Raw genomic sequence first — 17,961 nt, 5'->3', positions numbered from 1 at the left:
ACAGGAGATCATTCCAGATACAGGAGATCATTCCTGCCCACTGCAATAAGACTGTACAATAACTCACCTCTGGCAAAATCCATCACACAACAATAACACTGTTGTCTGTTTTCTTGTTTGTTTAAATCTTTGCACTATTGTTTAGTTAGTTTTAATTTAATAGTATTTTATTCTATTTTATTGTATATACTGTGCATTTTTATATTTAATATTTTACTGTTGTTTTATTGCGTTCCTGTATCTATAAATGCTGCTGTAGCAAAAAAAAGATTCCCCTTGTGGGATTAATAAAGTAAGTAACTATCTATCTATCTATCTATCTATCTATCTATCTATCTATCTATCTATCTATCTATCTATCTATCTATCTATCTATCTATCTATCTATCTATCTATCTATCTATCTATCTATCTATCTATCTATCTATCTATCTATCTATCTATCTATCTATCTATCTATCTATCTATCTATCTATCTATCTATCTATCTATCTATCTATCTATCTATCTATCTATCTATCTATCTATCTATCTATCTATCTATCTATCTATCTATCTATCTATCTATCTATCTATCTATCTATCTATCTATCTATCTATCTATCTATCTATCTATCTATCTATCTATCTATCTATCTATCTATCTATCTATCTATCTATCTATCTATCTATCTAGACAGACAGATAGACAGACAGAGTCATGTTTCATGCTGCTGAGATGATCTGTGGTTTCCCAACATCTTCCTCACATGTTGTCTCACTGCCCGACAGAAATCCTTTCATAGTTTTGGAGACAAATCCTCATGAGTGACGAAGGTTTAAAGGGTCGTTCCACTAATTTTACACACAAAGCTGATAAGATTATGAAGTTTATAACACAAAACCTGGATGACAGTCTGAGGAGTGTCCAAAACTGTGCAGTTCTGGTCTCATCACATCGGAGACATTGTGTGATTTATTAATCTTGTACGTTGCATTGCCTCGTTCATCATGGCCGCTCACACAGACCTGAACACTGAGCAGCTGATTGGACTCCTCAGCTCATCATTCCAACAAAGTCTTCACAACCTGAAGCTCTGTGTTGTCCGTGTCCTCACACTTCAGACTACATATACAACCACAGCTGTGACAGTGGGATTGATTATATTATTATTATTATTATTATTATTATAATAGGCAGGGCAGAGAAGGAACAGCAGGACTCTGCAGGGATGCTGACTCAGACTGTGAGGACAAAGGTGGACAGTTTAAGTGTTTCCTCTATAACCTGTCTGATGGATCATGTGCACCATGCATGGAACAGACCACATGATACTATCAGGAGGACAGCAAGTGAAACATTTGGTCTCATCCAGTGTTTCTGGAGTTTAAAGTCAGAATATCTGCTGCATCATTTATTCAATTACTTCTCTTAATAACTGAGCAAAGACTCTTCTTCCTTTTTTTCTCCTCCTCCAAGTTTCTGTTATCTCAGATGTCCTCAGGAACCATCTGCATCAGGACCTCGGGCTCAGAACCAGGACCGTCTCACCAACCTCTGGATCAATTCATTCTTATTGCTGTTGGAGGACTGCTATTATTTAGAATAAGTTATTCTTATTGTATTATTAGTGTATGAAGGTGGCGCTCTACCAGCTCCTCCATCTTCCAGTGGTACATGATGACATCATGCACACACATACAGTCCAGTGTTTATGGACATATTTCTTTAAAGCTGACTCATCTGTTTTCACCAGCTCAGTTTTCAGGCTTTCTCTTCAACATGACACCAAAAGTTTGAATTGTAAAAGGAAACCACATGTTTTCACTCTGTCTGTCACACACAGACAATCATGTCATGTCTCGTTTCCTGCAGACACAGGCACACACACACACACACACACACACACACACACACACACACACACACACACACACACACACACACACACACACACACACACACACACACACACACACACACACACACACACCCAGCTGGAACTCACAGCCACGTTGTAGATGGCCATGCCTACAGCTCGGTGGTCATTGATCTTCTCTGTGGAGACGGACTTGGTTTCGTAGGCCAGGAAGATGCCGAGCAGCAGCAGTAAGCCTTTGTAACCGTACACCACACCTGCAGAGACACAAACATGGCAGCTGTGAGGAACAATGCTGCAGATCATCTCAGCGTGTCACACTACCTGTAATAAGTTTGACATTTTAAAGGGCCATGAGAGGGATTTAATATTTCACATTAGGTTTACTTCTAACGTCCATGTAGCAGCTCCTGTCAATCTTTTAGAAACTCCCCCGTACCAAAGACCCTTATTTTTCTCTGTCGTTTATTTCATTACAAAGAACCCGATTGGTGAAACCAGTGGACTGTGATCGACATGAAGAGAGGCAGGATGTAAAGAGAAGCAGAACTACTCAGCTTCAGAGTTCCTTCTCTTACTCTGACGATCTTCCTTAAAGCAGAAGCACTGGCCCGGTTTGATGATAACAAACAGAACCCTGACAGAACCATGACCCGGGACCGTCCGGTTCTCCACTCACCCAGCCAGGTGTTCATCTTGGCTGAGCTGCAGTGCTCCAGGAGAGGCTGGATCAGAACGTCCAGGTCTCCTTTGGGGGCTTCTCTGGTGAATTTCTGCTCACATTCAAACACACAGATGAAGAAGAGTTACAGCGTTCAACATCAACAGACACATGATCCCTTTAAACGGTGTGAGTTTATCTTAATCTGAACTTTTATTTTCCATTATAGTGCACATGATGTGTGAAAATAAATCTAGTTTAGATTTAAATTTGCATCAATGCAAAATTGATAATTAGTCGTGGACAAGTCAACAGAAAACTGTCAACAAATTCAAGAAGAGATTCACTGTTAAAGTCACTCTGTAAACAGGCTGCTGTGCTTTGATGCAACATTATGATAAACTGAATGATTCATTGATTTATCACAAACAACTGATGAACTGATAGTGAGAGTGATTGTTATCTGTGAAGATGAAACAAATGTGTTGTTGACAGAAGCAACACAGTTTTCAGGCTGCTCTCCAGCACATTATTATTATTATTATTATTATTATTAATATACCATAGTAACATACTCACAACAGAGACCTAAAATCCTGCTTTTATTCACACTTGTTCACTTTGTTTTTTAATTTAAATATGATAATAATTTGAATGTCATTATCACTGTGGCAGATCTAATCCAGTTAACATCACTGAGCCACACAGAGACGGTGGTAGATGTGTGTCTGTCAGATGTTAGTGTGTTTGTTGTGCGTCAGAACAACATGAACGATGATGCTCTCACCTCCACTGTGATGTGTAAAGGATCCACCACCTGCCAGATGATGAGCGACAGGATGTCGATGCCGAGCAGGACGCCAACGGTGGCGTAAAGTTTCCACGGCTCCAGGTGCTGCAGGAAAACAGGCGGCGGGAATCACTACAGCGTCACGACAAAAAGACCCAAATCCTCCCCCTCTGATTCCGTGAGGGAGGGATTTATGAAGCCATAAATAGACTGGCCTGAGCTGCATGAAAAAACAATGATCCATCACTAAGTGAGGCCAATTCAATGTGCCCTCAGAGCATTGGGCCGTGACAGGAGCAGAGACTCAGAGGACATACTGATGAGAGCTCACAGCTCCGGGCCTCCATCAGTAAATAAAGGAGCTCCTTCATGTGATCAGCCTGAAGAAGGAGAGCTCATGTGACCAGATCAGGAAGTGGTTATTGATCTTACTGCATTATTCCACAAGAACAGAGCTCTGTGGTTATTCAGAGAGAAAAAATAAACAAAGGTAGCATCGAGGTGTGACCCACAGATCATGTCTACGACCAGACGCTAATCTACAGTAGTTACAGTAGCTCTCTTTATATCCTGTGGCTGTTCCAGACCCGATTCTCTCAGGTCACATTCATACTGGACATATATGCAATCAACTTCTTATTTATAATGGTTGTGTAGAAAGCAGTGAGTCTATTATACCAGCCCGACCAGACACCATTCAAAAAACAGAACCAGAGTACCAACACGAACCCCAAATGATTATAAACAATTCAACCATCCTGATGTTTTTTCCAAAGGCTAAACAACGTTTGTGGATTAAAGCTCCTCAATCGTTCCACTGTGTCAACACCAGAACTCAGACTCTCCTCTGTGTGTGTGTGGTCCCGGTTATATTTTAGTTTTACACCCTGATACCGCTGAACCTGAACCTGAAGCTGGTTTTATATCTATGTGGTGGTGGGGTGTGGTTTGGTTTGGCTGAGCTGCAGGAGGGACTGATTGGGGGAGTGGTTCAGGGAACGGTGCCTGGGAGAGGCTTAATTGGCACAGCTGCAGTGAATCACTGATTGTCTCTCTCCACACATAAAAGCACCTGGTAGGACACCGGACATGGTGGACTCCTTGTCACTGAGCAGCAGGTTGGCTGCTGAAAGGACATGGGATGTGGGACGTGTGCTCAGGTGCTGGGCAGGAGAGCACACAGTCATTGGGGTTGTTTGTGTATGAATAAACTTGTCGGAAACTGTACTTTGGCTGGTTGTTGTTCATTCGTGCTGACAGAACCCACGGTGACGGCAAGATGCATGTCACAATCTAACGAGGTCAACAGGAGCTCGTCTCAGACACCTTGACAGCACATCTGATTCAGAACACTCAGTGATCACACTGTCCTGTATTCCACAGTGGAGAAGTATTTACATTCTTTCATGAGCTGTCTAGCACAGTTACAGTCATGTAACTTCTACTTTCTCCTGTCTGTTACTGAAGTTTCACTCTAACTAGTTAACTAACTCCTCCCAGTAATTATTACCATGTCATCTCCCTGGTACGTTCATGTGTTACTGAAAAGTAGCAAAGCTGACCAGCTGTTATCTTCACCTACTGCATGAGCCATGCATCAATTACACATAGCATGGATATTAATAGAAGGTAATATGAAGTAATATAATGTAGAGGATAGAGTTTTAATTTGTTAGAGCCACCCAACATCAACACAGAAACAAGGCAACATAATGACTGACCTCATGTTGGCCATAAACTCCACAGTGGACTGTTGATGGCGGTGAATGCAGTCAAAGTAAAATACTAAATGATGGAGACATTAAAAACATGCTCACACTAATTGTTTGTGCTATCTTCATTTCAAATCATAATTATTAAAATAATCTCTCATGTTTTCCCTGGTGACTCTATATGGCTCTGATGTGTTGTCTTGTTGGAAACACCTCAATATTTTGTTCCCCTCCATCCATCAACATTCACAGTGACTCAGCTGCAGTCTGTTGCTCTGTTCATTTATTTATCAGGTGACGGGGTGAACACTGCTCTTTATGTGGACACTGATCATCTGATCAGTCACTGAACTTCCTATCTCTTCCTCACACACAGGATGACATCACTTGTTTTAGGATTCATCTCATTAGAATGATACATTTTAAAGTGCCAACATGAGCCCAGATGTCAGGGCGGATTATTTCCTCCCAGTCCAGCCCTGCCTCGGATAGCAGGTCTACATTCAAGGTTTTTAATGAACAGTTTGGACACAGCTCTCCACAAAATAATCCTGACAGGCTTTCTCCAGCTGATGCTTCTCTGCAGGGAGGAGTCTTACACTTTCAGGAACATGCACACTGACACATCTGAAGAGCTCTTTTCACACAGGAGAGCAGCACGGAGAAAAAGGAGAAGCCCTTTATTACCAATGGGAACAGTTCACTGACCAGGCAGCATGAAACATACATGCACACAATACTGCAGGGGAAGCAGTGAGCCAGCCTTCCCACTGTGGAAGAGAGTGGAGCAAATGGAAGAAGATAACACTCAAAACATGTGAAAAAACATGATCTATAGCTGTGGAAAGGGACGATGTAACGCCCTGAAGAGGAAGATGTAACGCCCTGAAGAGGAAGATGTAACACCCTGCAGGAGAGCTCAGCGTGGGTTGAACTGTTCATTGCTTTACACTTACCTTCTTCTTGTCCTTCTTCTCTTCCTTCTTGGTGAAGACGGTGTGCACCCACCAGATCTTGGTGAACATGCTGCCATATGCGAGGCTGAAGCCCAGACCGAGCAGCCAGAGGCGGAACTAGTGGAGGAGAAAAGAAATGAAAGGTTTCATAATTAAACTGATTAATATATCAGGGAGATCAAACAGATCAGCTCCTTCATCATCCTCCATCATTAAACCCTGCTGGAGTTAAATAGCTTCTCAAAAGTGACCTTGAAATTAAATTAACCCTCAGTCCCTTCAACATCCTCTGCAGTGCAGCAGCCATGTTCTTACTCTGTCATGATGAAGAGTCAGACCTCTTCATCACGAGGAGAGGTAAGAGTTTAAATCCAGGTTCACTGGAATTAAAACCATCAAATGAAGACTGAAACTGTATCTGAACTTCACCGAGTGTTTCAGGGGTTGAACTCTGACTGTGAGCCCAGTTCGAATGGTTTTAATAATTCTTCAGTGCTACAAAATCAAAAAAAAATATTTTTGAATGGCAGACTGGGATGTTCATCCATCATATCAGTTCAGTTAATGAGCTTAGATTTCAACAGATCAATCTCCATGACAACTTAGAAGACCCCATCTGCTAATGAAACCATTTGATGTTTAAAACAGGTAAGAATAAACATTTAAGAAGACCTTGAAACTGTTTTGTTACAGTTGTCAACAAGAGTACATTGTATGAACAATAAGTAGCCGCAGTCCTGTGAGTAAACAAACTATCAGCTGAGTCAGTGTGTTAGTGTGAGACTGTATATTCAGTGTGTACCTGGCAGACAACAGGAAACTGCCTCCTGTGGACGTGAAGCCCGTCGATGCCCAGCGGGAAGACTGCAGCCAGAGCCATCATGCAGCCCACTGCAGTCATGTTGTTGAGGTAGGGCTGGGAGTTCTGGATGTACCTGGAGGATCCACAGAGAACCATGAACAGAACCTGCAGCATCCATAGAGATTTACATACAGCATGTGAGCAAATAACAATGTAATGAGTGTGCTGTCATTTCAGACTTCTGCAATAGTAAATAATAAGATTCAAATTGTGTGAGCGGATTGGCTGCGAAACCACCATGTGGGCATTAGTTGATGCAAAATGATTGATAAAATCCATCGTGCAGCCTGACAGAGAAGAGAAAACATTAGTAACCTTGGTCTGACTGACAAAAAGCCATCACAAACACTAGACAGCCAGTCCAATAGTTACTTTCCTTTTCGGCACAAAGTTTTTGAAAATTGGTACAAAACTTCACCAATTTATAAAGACTATATGAAAGAGCTCAACTTTGTTCATCACTTCGTGTCTGACCGTGTGCTCTGTTTGATGCTGCAGGTGCTGTGAGGAGGCGTCATCAGTCTGAAAACCAGACCGATGAGAGCAGAGGTTGTTGGCCGTGAAGAAAAACAATGAGCTGTAATGACTGAACCTCTCAGAGACCTGCAGCGCTCAGTTGTAATTCCCCTTTCATATAACACATAATGAGTTGTTCATATAAACATATTAATGAGTGCACAGTGACCTTAACTGACGTGTAGTAAAGGTGAACTTCTGTACCTGACGTTGCTGTTGTAGATGTTGAAGGTGAGACAGACTATTCCCAGCAGGATTCCCAGCCCAGCGAACACAGACACAGACACAAAGAGCTTCTGGGAGAGGTAGCGAAACTCCTCGATGACCACCGTCTGGTCCGCCGGGGGTTCGGAGCCTGAAAGACACAGGACAGGTGTGATGAGAAGGACAAAGAGACAGGAAGTAACAGAGGAGACAGAGAGGTCAAGAGAAACTTTGGATTTAGTGGAGCGGAACAGCTGAATGCATGTGTTTACTTTGACAGCTGCTCTAATATCAGTGTCCAGCCTCCGACGTCCCATTAATGCTGCAGTGAATCACACAGACACTTAGTGAGTGGCTCCATCACCGAGGTTCATTTAACATTCACATCCCAACCAGCACTAATGGGGGACGCAGACACCGCTCAGGACCGAGAAAAACAGCCGACGCTCTGCATGTCGTGCTTCGGTTCATTCATTGACCTCCACTTTATGTTATTCATGACACATTTCACACATTTACAAAGCAACCCTGCTGTGATGACATGTGGGGTCTGTTCACTGTGATGAATGACAGTGAAAACCTGAGAGATGCTCGCTGATATGTTTTACAAATATGAGTAAAATCAGCTGATATAAATCTATCGATTGTTTCAGCTGAAAGTTTTTATTCAAATATATTCGTTCAAAGTCAGTTCTGCCGGCAAAGAAGAGGAGGAAGCATCACGGAGAGGAGGACGAGGATCTGATGAACACAGAGTTGTAATGAGACCTCATGAATCCGTCCACGGGTCTTGTGTTGAATTCTTCTTAAAGCTTTGGGTTGTGTTTTATTAGTTGGGAGAGAGTTACATGCTACTGTAGTTCTGTGGTACACGGTCACTGCGGTACTTTTTAATCAGCCTCGTTGGACTCCGCTGAGCTCAGCTTGACAGATTGTGTTGGTTTGTCTGTAGCTGACTTAAATAAAAGAGAGAAGCTGACTCTGCTGTGTCACCTGTGATGTTTTTCTGTCACCGACATTGGTCCTCAGTAGTCAGCAGCTGCTGGTGTCCAAACAAACACACAGTATCAAGAGTTAGGTTTTAGTTCCTGTTCCCAGTGAGTGCTAGCAGACAGGCTGTTAGTGGGTGTCCATATGAGCAGGTATTCACACCTGAAATAATCTGACATCTCACATGTGTCAATTAAACCAGAGGAAAATAGAAATGAGGATCCTGCTCCCCGTGGTTCTGAGTGGGATAGTCGACTTTTGTTTTGACTCACATTATCTACTGTCAGCTGACTCAGAGAACTGTTCTCAGGGTAACTCCCTGCAGCAGCATCTGACACACCCTCAGACCGTCTGACCAAACACATCAGCTGACAGTGACCTCGTCAATGACAACACTTCGACCACGAGGGGACAGAAGTTTGGCTTCAGCAGCTCTTCACTTCATCTGTGAAGGTCGACAGTCATGCAACACGGCATTGTTAATCGCAAAATGGGAGAGTTGTGTTCCCATATGTGGTCATGGTCACGGTCCTCATGGCAAAAAGACAGTAGAAGAGGACACTTCTTTACCTGCAGCACCTGCTATGAAGCTGTTACAGAGAGTCTTGCTGTAAAGACTAGATCTGTTTGGAATATTCTACGAATAAAATACTGTCACAGAATATAGTTATCAGCTACAGGCAGGATGTTTCACCACAAATCTGCTGCTCTCCTCGAGTGGAGCAGGACTGTAATGTGATTTCAGCTGTATTAAATCCACAGTCATTAACAACAGAGGCTCTCTGCACTGCAGATCATGTGTGAGCTAGATTTTTAGAGCCTCTGAAGCTCGAGCAGTGACAGAGAGCAGATCTGTGAGCCTTGCATGTTTGAATGAGATGATAATAGCAGCCATGTTGTTGGAGTCTCAGTGTCAAAATAGTAACAGGAGCTTCTGCTGCCTCACAAACGTGCTGCTTCTGCGGAGGCAGTCAGGCAGGATCCTCCGTCTCAGAGTCTGATGACTGACAGTCTTACTTTAGAGCTGTGTGTATGTTATTCTTAAGGCAGGAATATTCATGTTTATATTCATATTCATATTAATATCCAGGGAACATTGAAGCAATAAAAAAGATGTATTTCTGACAGTTGTAGCACACATCATGACGGCATGATGCTCCTACCGATCAGTTGATCATTGTTACTTGAAAAATGTGTCATTAGTTACATGTTGATTATTAATTACTCAACAGGAAATGTTACTAAAGTGTCTTGATCTCATTTTTCTGTGAATTACATGACAGAGTAAAGTTCAGTCTGTTGCCTCAAAGCTTCACAATTTTTTCAAGTCTGTCTTAAAACAATATTCAAGTTTCCATGGTAACTGGAATCCAATGTGAGGACTGGACTTAGACTGCAGGTTTTACTTTTAAGATGAAGGTTTGATCCATGTAGAGAGTAGAGGGTGGATACCAGACCAAAGGTCCTGGAGTCACTGACCATGATCAGTCATCCTCTGGGGACGCTGAATATTGCTGCTAAGTTTAATGTCCATATCCAAATATTTTGTTTGACCCTCTACTTTGGGGATGCTGTTCGATCCAGACTGGATTATGGGATCAACTGTTTGATGGACTGCAGTGAGGTTCGGTGCAGACGTTCACGTCCTCGGGATATAAAAGTGAACTTAGCTTCCAGGTATGAAAAATGAGCTGCAATACCACCGAGTGCCACTAGATGTTGGCTCAAAAATGCCTCTGGCTCCACAGGCTCATATTCAACTAGTTTTCACAATAAAATGTGTCCATCAGTTATCTCGGTGTTGTTAGCTAAAGTCTCTCCTTCTTATTAGTTTTCTGGAGGTCCATCTGAAAATAATCCCTCATTCATTAGAAAAGAAGATTCAAGAAGACCTGTTTTTGGGGGGCTATCCTCTCTGGCTCAGCAGGGCTGTTCTCCTCCGCCTTGGTTCTCCATCAATTGAAAAAGAACTGAAGTTCTTTATGAAGAGAGCCATCTTTGAACTGGACACATGCTTCTGAACCTCCCTGATGTCCATACGTTCACCTTCACCTGAGCTGAAAAACGGACCAGCTGTCCAACTTTGTTCCAGGCTTCGTGTTTACAGGCTTTTTATTTATTTTCTTTTAGAGCTGCCTGTGTTTTAATGATGTTAGTATAAATCATTCTGATAGATGACTACAAACAGTGTCTGCAGAGTTTGTCTCTCCAGATAATCTTTCAGCTGTCAAAACTAATCGATCCATGAGTTCGATCTACTCTCCAGCAGAACAGTGATGTGGTCAGTCCTTCTCAGGTCAGATGACAGCAGGTCACTGATACATGCCTGTCATCTTAATAGCTCCTTTATGAAGCAGAGGACGTCCTGTGTGGTGTAAACACAGTCTGTTCTCCTTCACATCTGTCTGTTCTCCTTCACATCTGTCTGTTCTCCTTCACATCTGTCTGTTCTCCTTCACATCTGTCTGTTCTCCTTCACATCAGTCTGTTCTCCTTCACATCAGTCTGTTCTCCTTCACATCTGTCTGTTCTCCTTCACATCTGTCTGTTCTCCTTCACATCAGTCTGTTCTCCTTCACACACATCAGTCTGTTCTCCTTCACATCAGTCTGTGCCTCCTTCACATCTGTCTGTTCTCCTTCACATTGTTTGTTCTCCTTCACATCGGTCTGTTCTCTTTCACATCTGTCTGTTCTCCTTCACACACATCAGTCTGTTCTCCTTCACATCAGTCTGTTCTCCTTCACATCTGTCAGTTCTCCTTCACATCAGTCTGTTCTCCTTCACATCTGTTTGTTCTCCTTCACATCTGTCTGTTCTCCTTCACATCAGTCTGTTCTCCTTCACATCTGTCTGTTCTCCTTCACATATGTCTGTTCTCCTTCACATCAGTCTGTTCTCCTTCACATCAGTCTGTTCTCCTTCACATCTGTCTGTTCTCCTTCACATATGTCTGTTCTCCTTCACATCAGTCTGTTCTCCTTCACATATGTCTGTTCTCCTTCATATCTGTCTGTTCTCCTTCACATCAGTCTGTTCTCCTTCACATCTGTCTGTTCTCCTTCACATCTCTGTTCTCCTTCACATCTGTCTGTTCTCCTTCACATCTCTGTTCTCCTTCACATCTCTGTTCTCCTTCACATATGTCTGTTCTCCTTCACATCAGTCTGTTCTCCTTCACATATGTCTGTTCTCCTTCACATCTGTCTGTTCTCCTTCACATCTCTGTTCTCCTTCACATATGTCTGTTCTCCTTCACATCTGTCTGTTCTCCTTCACATATGTCTGTTCTCCTTCACATCTGTCTGTTCTCCTTCACATCTCTGTTCTCCTTCACATCTCTGTTCTCCTTCACATCAGTCTGTTCTCCTTCACATCTGTCTGTTCTCCTTCACATATGTCTGTTCTCTTTCACATCAGTCTGTTCTCCTTCACATCTGTCTGTTCTCCTTCATATCTGTCTGTTCTCCTTCACATCAGTCTGTTCTCCTTCACATCTCTGTTCTCCTTCACATATGTCTGTTCTCCTTCACATCAGTCTGTTCTCCTTCACATTTGTCTGTTCTCTTTCACATCAGTCTGTTCTCCTTCACATCTGTCTGTTCTCCTTCATATCTGTCTGTTCTCCTTCACATCAGTCTGTTCTCCTTCACATCTCTGTTCTCCTTCACATCAGTCTGTTCTCCTTCACATCTGTCTGTTCTCCTTCACGTCAGTCTGTTCTCCTTCACATCAGTCTGTTCTCCTTCACATATGTCTGTTCTCCTTCACATCAGTCTGTTCTCCTTCACATCTGTCTGTTCTCCTTTTCTCCATCCCTGTCCTGAGTTAACAGGTTTCTCTGAGGACAGCTGGTTCTGAGGATCCATCATTTCCAACAACCTTCTCATTGATGTGAGTTTTACCTGTTCACCTCTCCACACACCTGATGAGTATAATAACAAGCTGCCCTCAGGTGGGGAATCTTTTCCTCTTCATCAGGTTTATACTGTTTCAAAGGCCTTAATGTAAAGGAGAGACATTCAGACTGATGTGAAGGAGAACAGGCAGCGTGTGGGCTGACTACATGAATCTATGGTCACCAGGTGTTTAATGTACACCTTCATCTACATCATCTACATCATCATCATCATCTCCACCCTCAGTAACACACACTGCCTTTTAAATAAAGCCAAGTGTTGTGCAGTATAAACAGTAACTCATAAAGATGACACGCTGCACGAGTGGGTGTCAATGTTTGCTGGAGGCCAATACAGACAATACCTGTGTGTGTGTGTGTGTGTGTGTGTGTGTGTGTGTGTGTGTGTGTGTGTGTGTGTGTGTGTGTGTGTGTGTGTGTGTGTGTGTGTGTGTGTGTGTGTGTGTGTGTGTGTGTGTGTGTGTGTGTGTGTGTGTGTGTGTGTGTGTGTGTGTGTGTGTGTGTGTGTGTGTGTGTGTGTGTGTGTGTGTGTGTGTGTGTGTGTGTGTGTGTGTGTGTGTGTGTGTGTGTGTGTGTGTGTGTGTGTGTGTGTGTGTGTGTGTATGTGTCCTTTGGGAAAATGTGTGCTCATACACTAATACCTCTGCCTGCCCTTGATGTTACTATGGCGACTGGCTCCATAATGGTTACCATGGCATTAGAGGAGAGAAGCAGTGATGCAGCAGTCGTTGTCAAGGAGACTGAAAAAATTAGGAAGGAGGAGAGAGATCGACAAATACTGGGAAATAAAACGGAGAGAGAAGAGAGCAGAGATGAGATGAGGAGAGGTGTGATGTGGTGAGACACACAGAAGTGAAAGAGGATGAGGATGGACAGCAGAGAAACACAAAGAGATGAAGAAATAGAAGAGAATAGATCTGCAGGCAGCGCTGCAACACATCAGCAGGCAGCAACAATCTTCAAGAAAGTCATCAGGCCCCATTCTGTCAAGTTACCACCAGCTATTTATGTTGTTCTACGGCAGGACGGACAGGGAGGAGAGAGGACGTGTGTAAGGATGTCTGTGAGGACAGGGAGGACGTCTGTGAGGACAGGGAGGATGTCTGAGAGGATGTCTGTAAGGACAGGGAGGAGGGAGGACGTCTTCATGAGGACCTCGGCAGGACTGACTGTCCTCCACACTATCACTTCACTCTGAAAGTATCTGCTGACTTCCAAACAGTCCAGACGTCCTCCCTGCGGACTGCAGGGTCAAACACTAAAATAAAGGAGGAGGACTCTTCCTCCTGCCGTCCGTCCCCCGTTGGTCGTGTCATACAGAGCAGGAGACCCTGTGTCTGACCTCGCTGTCTGTTGCCGTGGTTACAGACACCAGTTTGTGGTACATGATCAGAAGTGCTCACAGCTGTGTAGTGACAGCAGGTGAGAGTGATGTCACACTCTGTCAGGGGACTTTACAGCTCGCTGTCCTCACAGCTGAGATGTCCCCAAACACTTGAGATCATAACATCATAGAGACCAATATATTCATCTTCTTCAGGTTTACGACCACAGACAGGTGATTCTCATGAGAACTTCAGAGCACAGGACCATCAAACACACTGTGGAGTGTTCTTCAGGAAATGATGAGCAGCTACAGTATATAAAGTACATGTGCTTTGTTAGGAACACTGAGGTGAAACTTTAAATAAATTCCCTAGATAAAAGTTATTATTTTTTTAATAAATTCTTCAGATAAAAGTAATTTTTTTAGGTTGTAAAAGTGTATTAAGATTAAAGAGATTAAAGCAGATCAGAGGACAGGGAGATGTGCTACTGAAAATAGAATATAAAAACACTTCTGTGGTTTTAATTCTACATCCTGTCTCAGTCAACAGTTCCACAGTAGTGGTCTGGTCCTCTGAAATAACTGAGGACATTTCAATATGTCAGTTACAGTCAGTAACCAGAGTGTCACCTTGCCCAGTCTTGCTAAATCAATTGATGCAATTTCAGGTGTACAGGAAATCCAATCAGCAGTCTGAGACGGCACTCAGGGCAAACAGACCAGGGAACAAACAAACAAACAGAGTGAACATGCCAAAGTCAGCACCCCCTCCCCCCCACACGCACACACACTACCCCCCCCCACACACACACACACACACACTACCCCCCCCCCTCTCCCTCCCCACCACCACTGCCCACAGCATCACTGCATTTTGTTTTCCAAAATCCTCTCCACTTCTCAGTATTGGCTGTTACCTTGAATGGTCACTGGATATCTGGAGAACTGTGAACAGTGAGCAGCTATCTAAAACCTGACTGACTGAGGTGTGTGCACGTGCACGTGCACGTGTGTTTTGGGGGGGCGGGGGGGGCTGCAGGGTCAAAGACAGCAGGAGATTGGAAGGTAGACAGAGAACAACAGACAGTGATGAAGAGGAAAGTAAAGGCTATGAGGAAGATGAATGTCCCTCACCGATCCACTTGTCGTTCCCGTACCAGGACAGATTGCCTTTGCTGCTGTCGTAGTATCCAATCTTCTTATAGCTCCCTCCTGTGAAAGAGAGGGAGGGATGGGGGGGGGGGGGTTGAGACTCTAATGCCTTTCATTGTAATGGATGTTTCCTCTGGTACTGGTCTGATCCAACCTCAGAACCAACACAAATATTTACAGCAGCAGAGTCACTGATCACATATTTCTGATTGAAGGTGGATTTTAAATGTGAGAACTCTGCTAAGCTTTACTGTTGAACTGAAACAAGGTTTGAATTATTTCTCAAAGTGAGGAATCAAAAACTTTTAACAGTGTTTTCAAAATTTAGAGTATCAAACACGTCAAACACTCAGACCTCGATATGCTGCAAGTCGTTCACAGTTAATGATTCAATACGAAGTGAAATCAAATGTTATTTATTTTAGAAACAGGCTCCTTCACTGTTGGAAAGTGATATGAAAATGTTAATAATACAACTCTGTTTCCAAACAAGTTGGGATGCTGTGTAAAATATAAATGAAAAAGCACGTGATGATTTGTAAATCATGTAACCTCATATTTAATTGCAAACAGACCAAAAACAACATATGAAATGTTGAAACTGAGACACTGTATAGTTTTATGAAAAATATTTGCTTATTTTTAATTTGATTGCAGCAACACGTCTCTACAAAGTTGTGACAGGATCATGTTCACCACTATGTTGCATCACTTCTTCTTTTAACAACACTCTGTAAACATTTGTGAACTGAGGAGACCAGTTTCTGGAGTTTTGAAAGTGAAATGTTGTCCCATTCTTGCCTGATGTAGGATTTCAGCTGCTCAACAGTTCAGGTTCTGGTCAGCTGTAATAATTCTGGTCTGTAGCACAGACCTCCATCCACTGGAATCAGGTTCTGACAGACAGGCAACAGGACTTTGTAGGAAGAAGCTTCACAGCAGTGTTTCTCATTCACGGGCCTCACATGGCAGCAATCAGCTCCGTGATAATGCTGGTTTAAACAGCCTGGCTTCACACTGTGTCGCCATCAGAAAGTCTCCCGGGAGTCCTGACAGCCAGTGTGAGCCTGTTCTGAGATTTAAGATGGTAAACTCACAAAGTGTGAACAAAGGCTTCAAACCTGGCTCAAATATTCAGAGAGCTCGTTTACAACCCGTAGCTGTGTCTCCATGAAGAGCGATTCAAGTTAATGCACGGAGTAAAAGCAGACTGCATGCTGCTTGTTTTTCAGTGGGCACGTGTGAGCATCGACAGGCTCTCCTGCGTGGTTACAGGTTTTCTCTCCACACATTCCTACTTCATTAAGTTTCTGCCTCCAGAGGAACATGAGTCCATGACTGAAGCACAGCCAAGTCATGTTCATGTCTCTTCTTCCACTTAGTTCAGCCCCGACTAAAGAACTGCCCGGAGCTAGCACCGGTCCAATTAGCATACCCCCCTCTCTCCCCCTCTCCCCCTCTCTCCCGCCCCCCTCCTGGGATGAAGAAGCCAAAGACAATACAAGCTTCATTTTGAATCTGTCCCACTAACCAGTGACAGATCTCAGGCCTGTCAGAGAGACACAGCCCAGACGGATCAGAAGAGTCCAGAACCTCAGCTACAGACCGGACACACTCCCATCACTGCTGTCCCACTCGCTGAAACACTGTGAGGCTCTCCTCCAACATGAAACCAGGCCTGTCAGAGGAGGGATGTGATTGGTAGTCGGTTACTGCTGAACAACACAGACATCATGCTGGATTTGTTTCCTTACATAAGCACAAATTATAAAATAAGACACTTTCTTGGAGAATCCAAATACGTTTTAAGTCAATAAATTACAGTTCAGTAACTACGACTGTGATCCCAGAGGAAGAAACAAACAGCCAACACACAAGCTGTAATTTATGACACATTTTTCTATATAATAAAAGTGAAGTGTTTTCAGAGCTGCGAGCTGAAGCTTCAGTCTTCAGTTGATATTCATGTTCTGTGACAGATGTTGGACAACTTTACAAACACTGCATCATATTGAATGGGTTTAAAATAGTCTCTGTCCAGTTAGAAACATGGTGACTGCTTTGGACGGCCGTTATGATTTCTGGGTCTGAACGTCTGTGAAAGACGAGTTACTTGGTCATCAACATAGTTTCTTCAATTCCTGAGCCAAATATGTTATTTCATGGATCGATATTTGGAGGAAACATTTTCTGATTCGTTTCTTTTCAGAGATCTTTGGACTTTCTGCATTAACATAAAGTTTCCTTTAAACACACTGATGGCAGGAATCAGAAACAAGGACAGGTGGACTTTGTTGACATGTTTCATTAAAGCTAATTTGTCAGAACGGCTTCTCTAAAACTGTCCAACTTATGATGAAAGGTATTCACCTCTATGCAGAAGTTCATATCTCTGTCTGTTTATCATCAATTTCAAATATAAACAAACATAGAATTTTGTTTTGAAGATTAATTTGCTTATTTTGGAACACTCCATTGTGATGTCAGTGAAGGAGTGATGTCACTGAAGGAGTGATGTCAGTGAAAGAGTGATGTCACTGAAGGAGTGATGTCAGTGAAGGAGTGATGTCACTGAAGGAGTGATGTCAGTGAAGGAGTGATGTCAGTGAAAGAGTGATGTCAGTGAAAGAGTGATGTCAGTGAAGGAGTGATGTCACTGAAGGAGTGATGTCAGTGAAGGAGTGATGTCAGTGAAAGAGTGATGTCACTGAAGGAGTGATGTCAGTGAAGTAGGTGGTTTCTCATTTGTAGAGTGCATTAGCATCATGGCACCACAAAGTCCGCTGCATCTATTTATCTACAGAGGAAAATACCATTTAGCAAAATTGTTTTTTAGACTGCTAATAAGCTGATTATTAAATGACATTGAGTCCCAGAGCAGAGAAGTGTGTCGTGTTGTACCTTGAAGCTGTTCGATTAGCGTCCAGGCCATTCGAGAGCCTTGAGCATCAAACACAACATGACCCTGAAAGAGAAGGGCAGAGTTTGGATGTGTTACTGTCCTCCTCTGTCC

General features: G+C 43.0%; 1 protein-coding gene across 2 annotated transcripts in view; it reads right to left on the bottom strand.

Annotated features, from left to right (window-relative positions):
• Window positions 1–17,961, bottom strand: part of gabbr1b (gamma-aminobutyric acid (GABA) B receptor, 1b) — a 121,805-nt gene that overhangs the window by 13,986 nt on the left and 89,858 nt on the right. For both annotated transcript variants that reach the window (XM_069720677.1, XM_069720678.1), the window contains 8 exons: window positions 17,850–17,913; window positions 14,931–15,008; window positions 7,561–7,711; window positions 6,781–6,913; window positions 5,979–6,095; window positions 3,308–3,415; window positions 2,539–2,632; window positions 1,989–2,116 (listed from right to left, as the gene is read on the bottom strand). In XM_069720677.1, coding sequence (XP_069576778.1) covers window positions 1,989–2,116; window positions 2,539–2,632; window positions 3,308–3,415; window positions 5,979–6,095; window positions 6,781–6,913; window positions 7,561–7,711; window positions 14,931–15,008; window positions 17,850–17,913 — 873 coding nt within the window. The remainder of the gene's footprint in view (window positions 1–1,988; window positions 2,117–2,538; window positions 2,633–3,307; window positions 3,416–5,978; window positions 6,096–6,780; window positions 6,914–7,560; window positions 7,712–14,930; window positions 15,009–17,849; window positions 17,914–17,961) is intronic.

This window comes from Brachyistius frenatus, unplaced genomic scaffold (assembly GCF_029030835.1).
Source record: "Brachyistius frenatus isolate BFR_SWC_R1_liver_20210118 unplaced genomic scaffold, ASM2903083v1 Contig_245, whole genome shotgun sequence".
Taxonomy (NCBI): Eukaryota; Metazoa; Chordata; class Actinopteri; family Embiotocidae; genus Brachyistius; species Brachyistius frenatus.
Note: the sequence above shows the minus strand (reverse complement) of the source record. Positions and strands in the feature narration are given on the sequence as shown.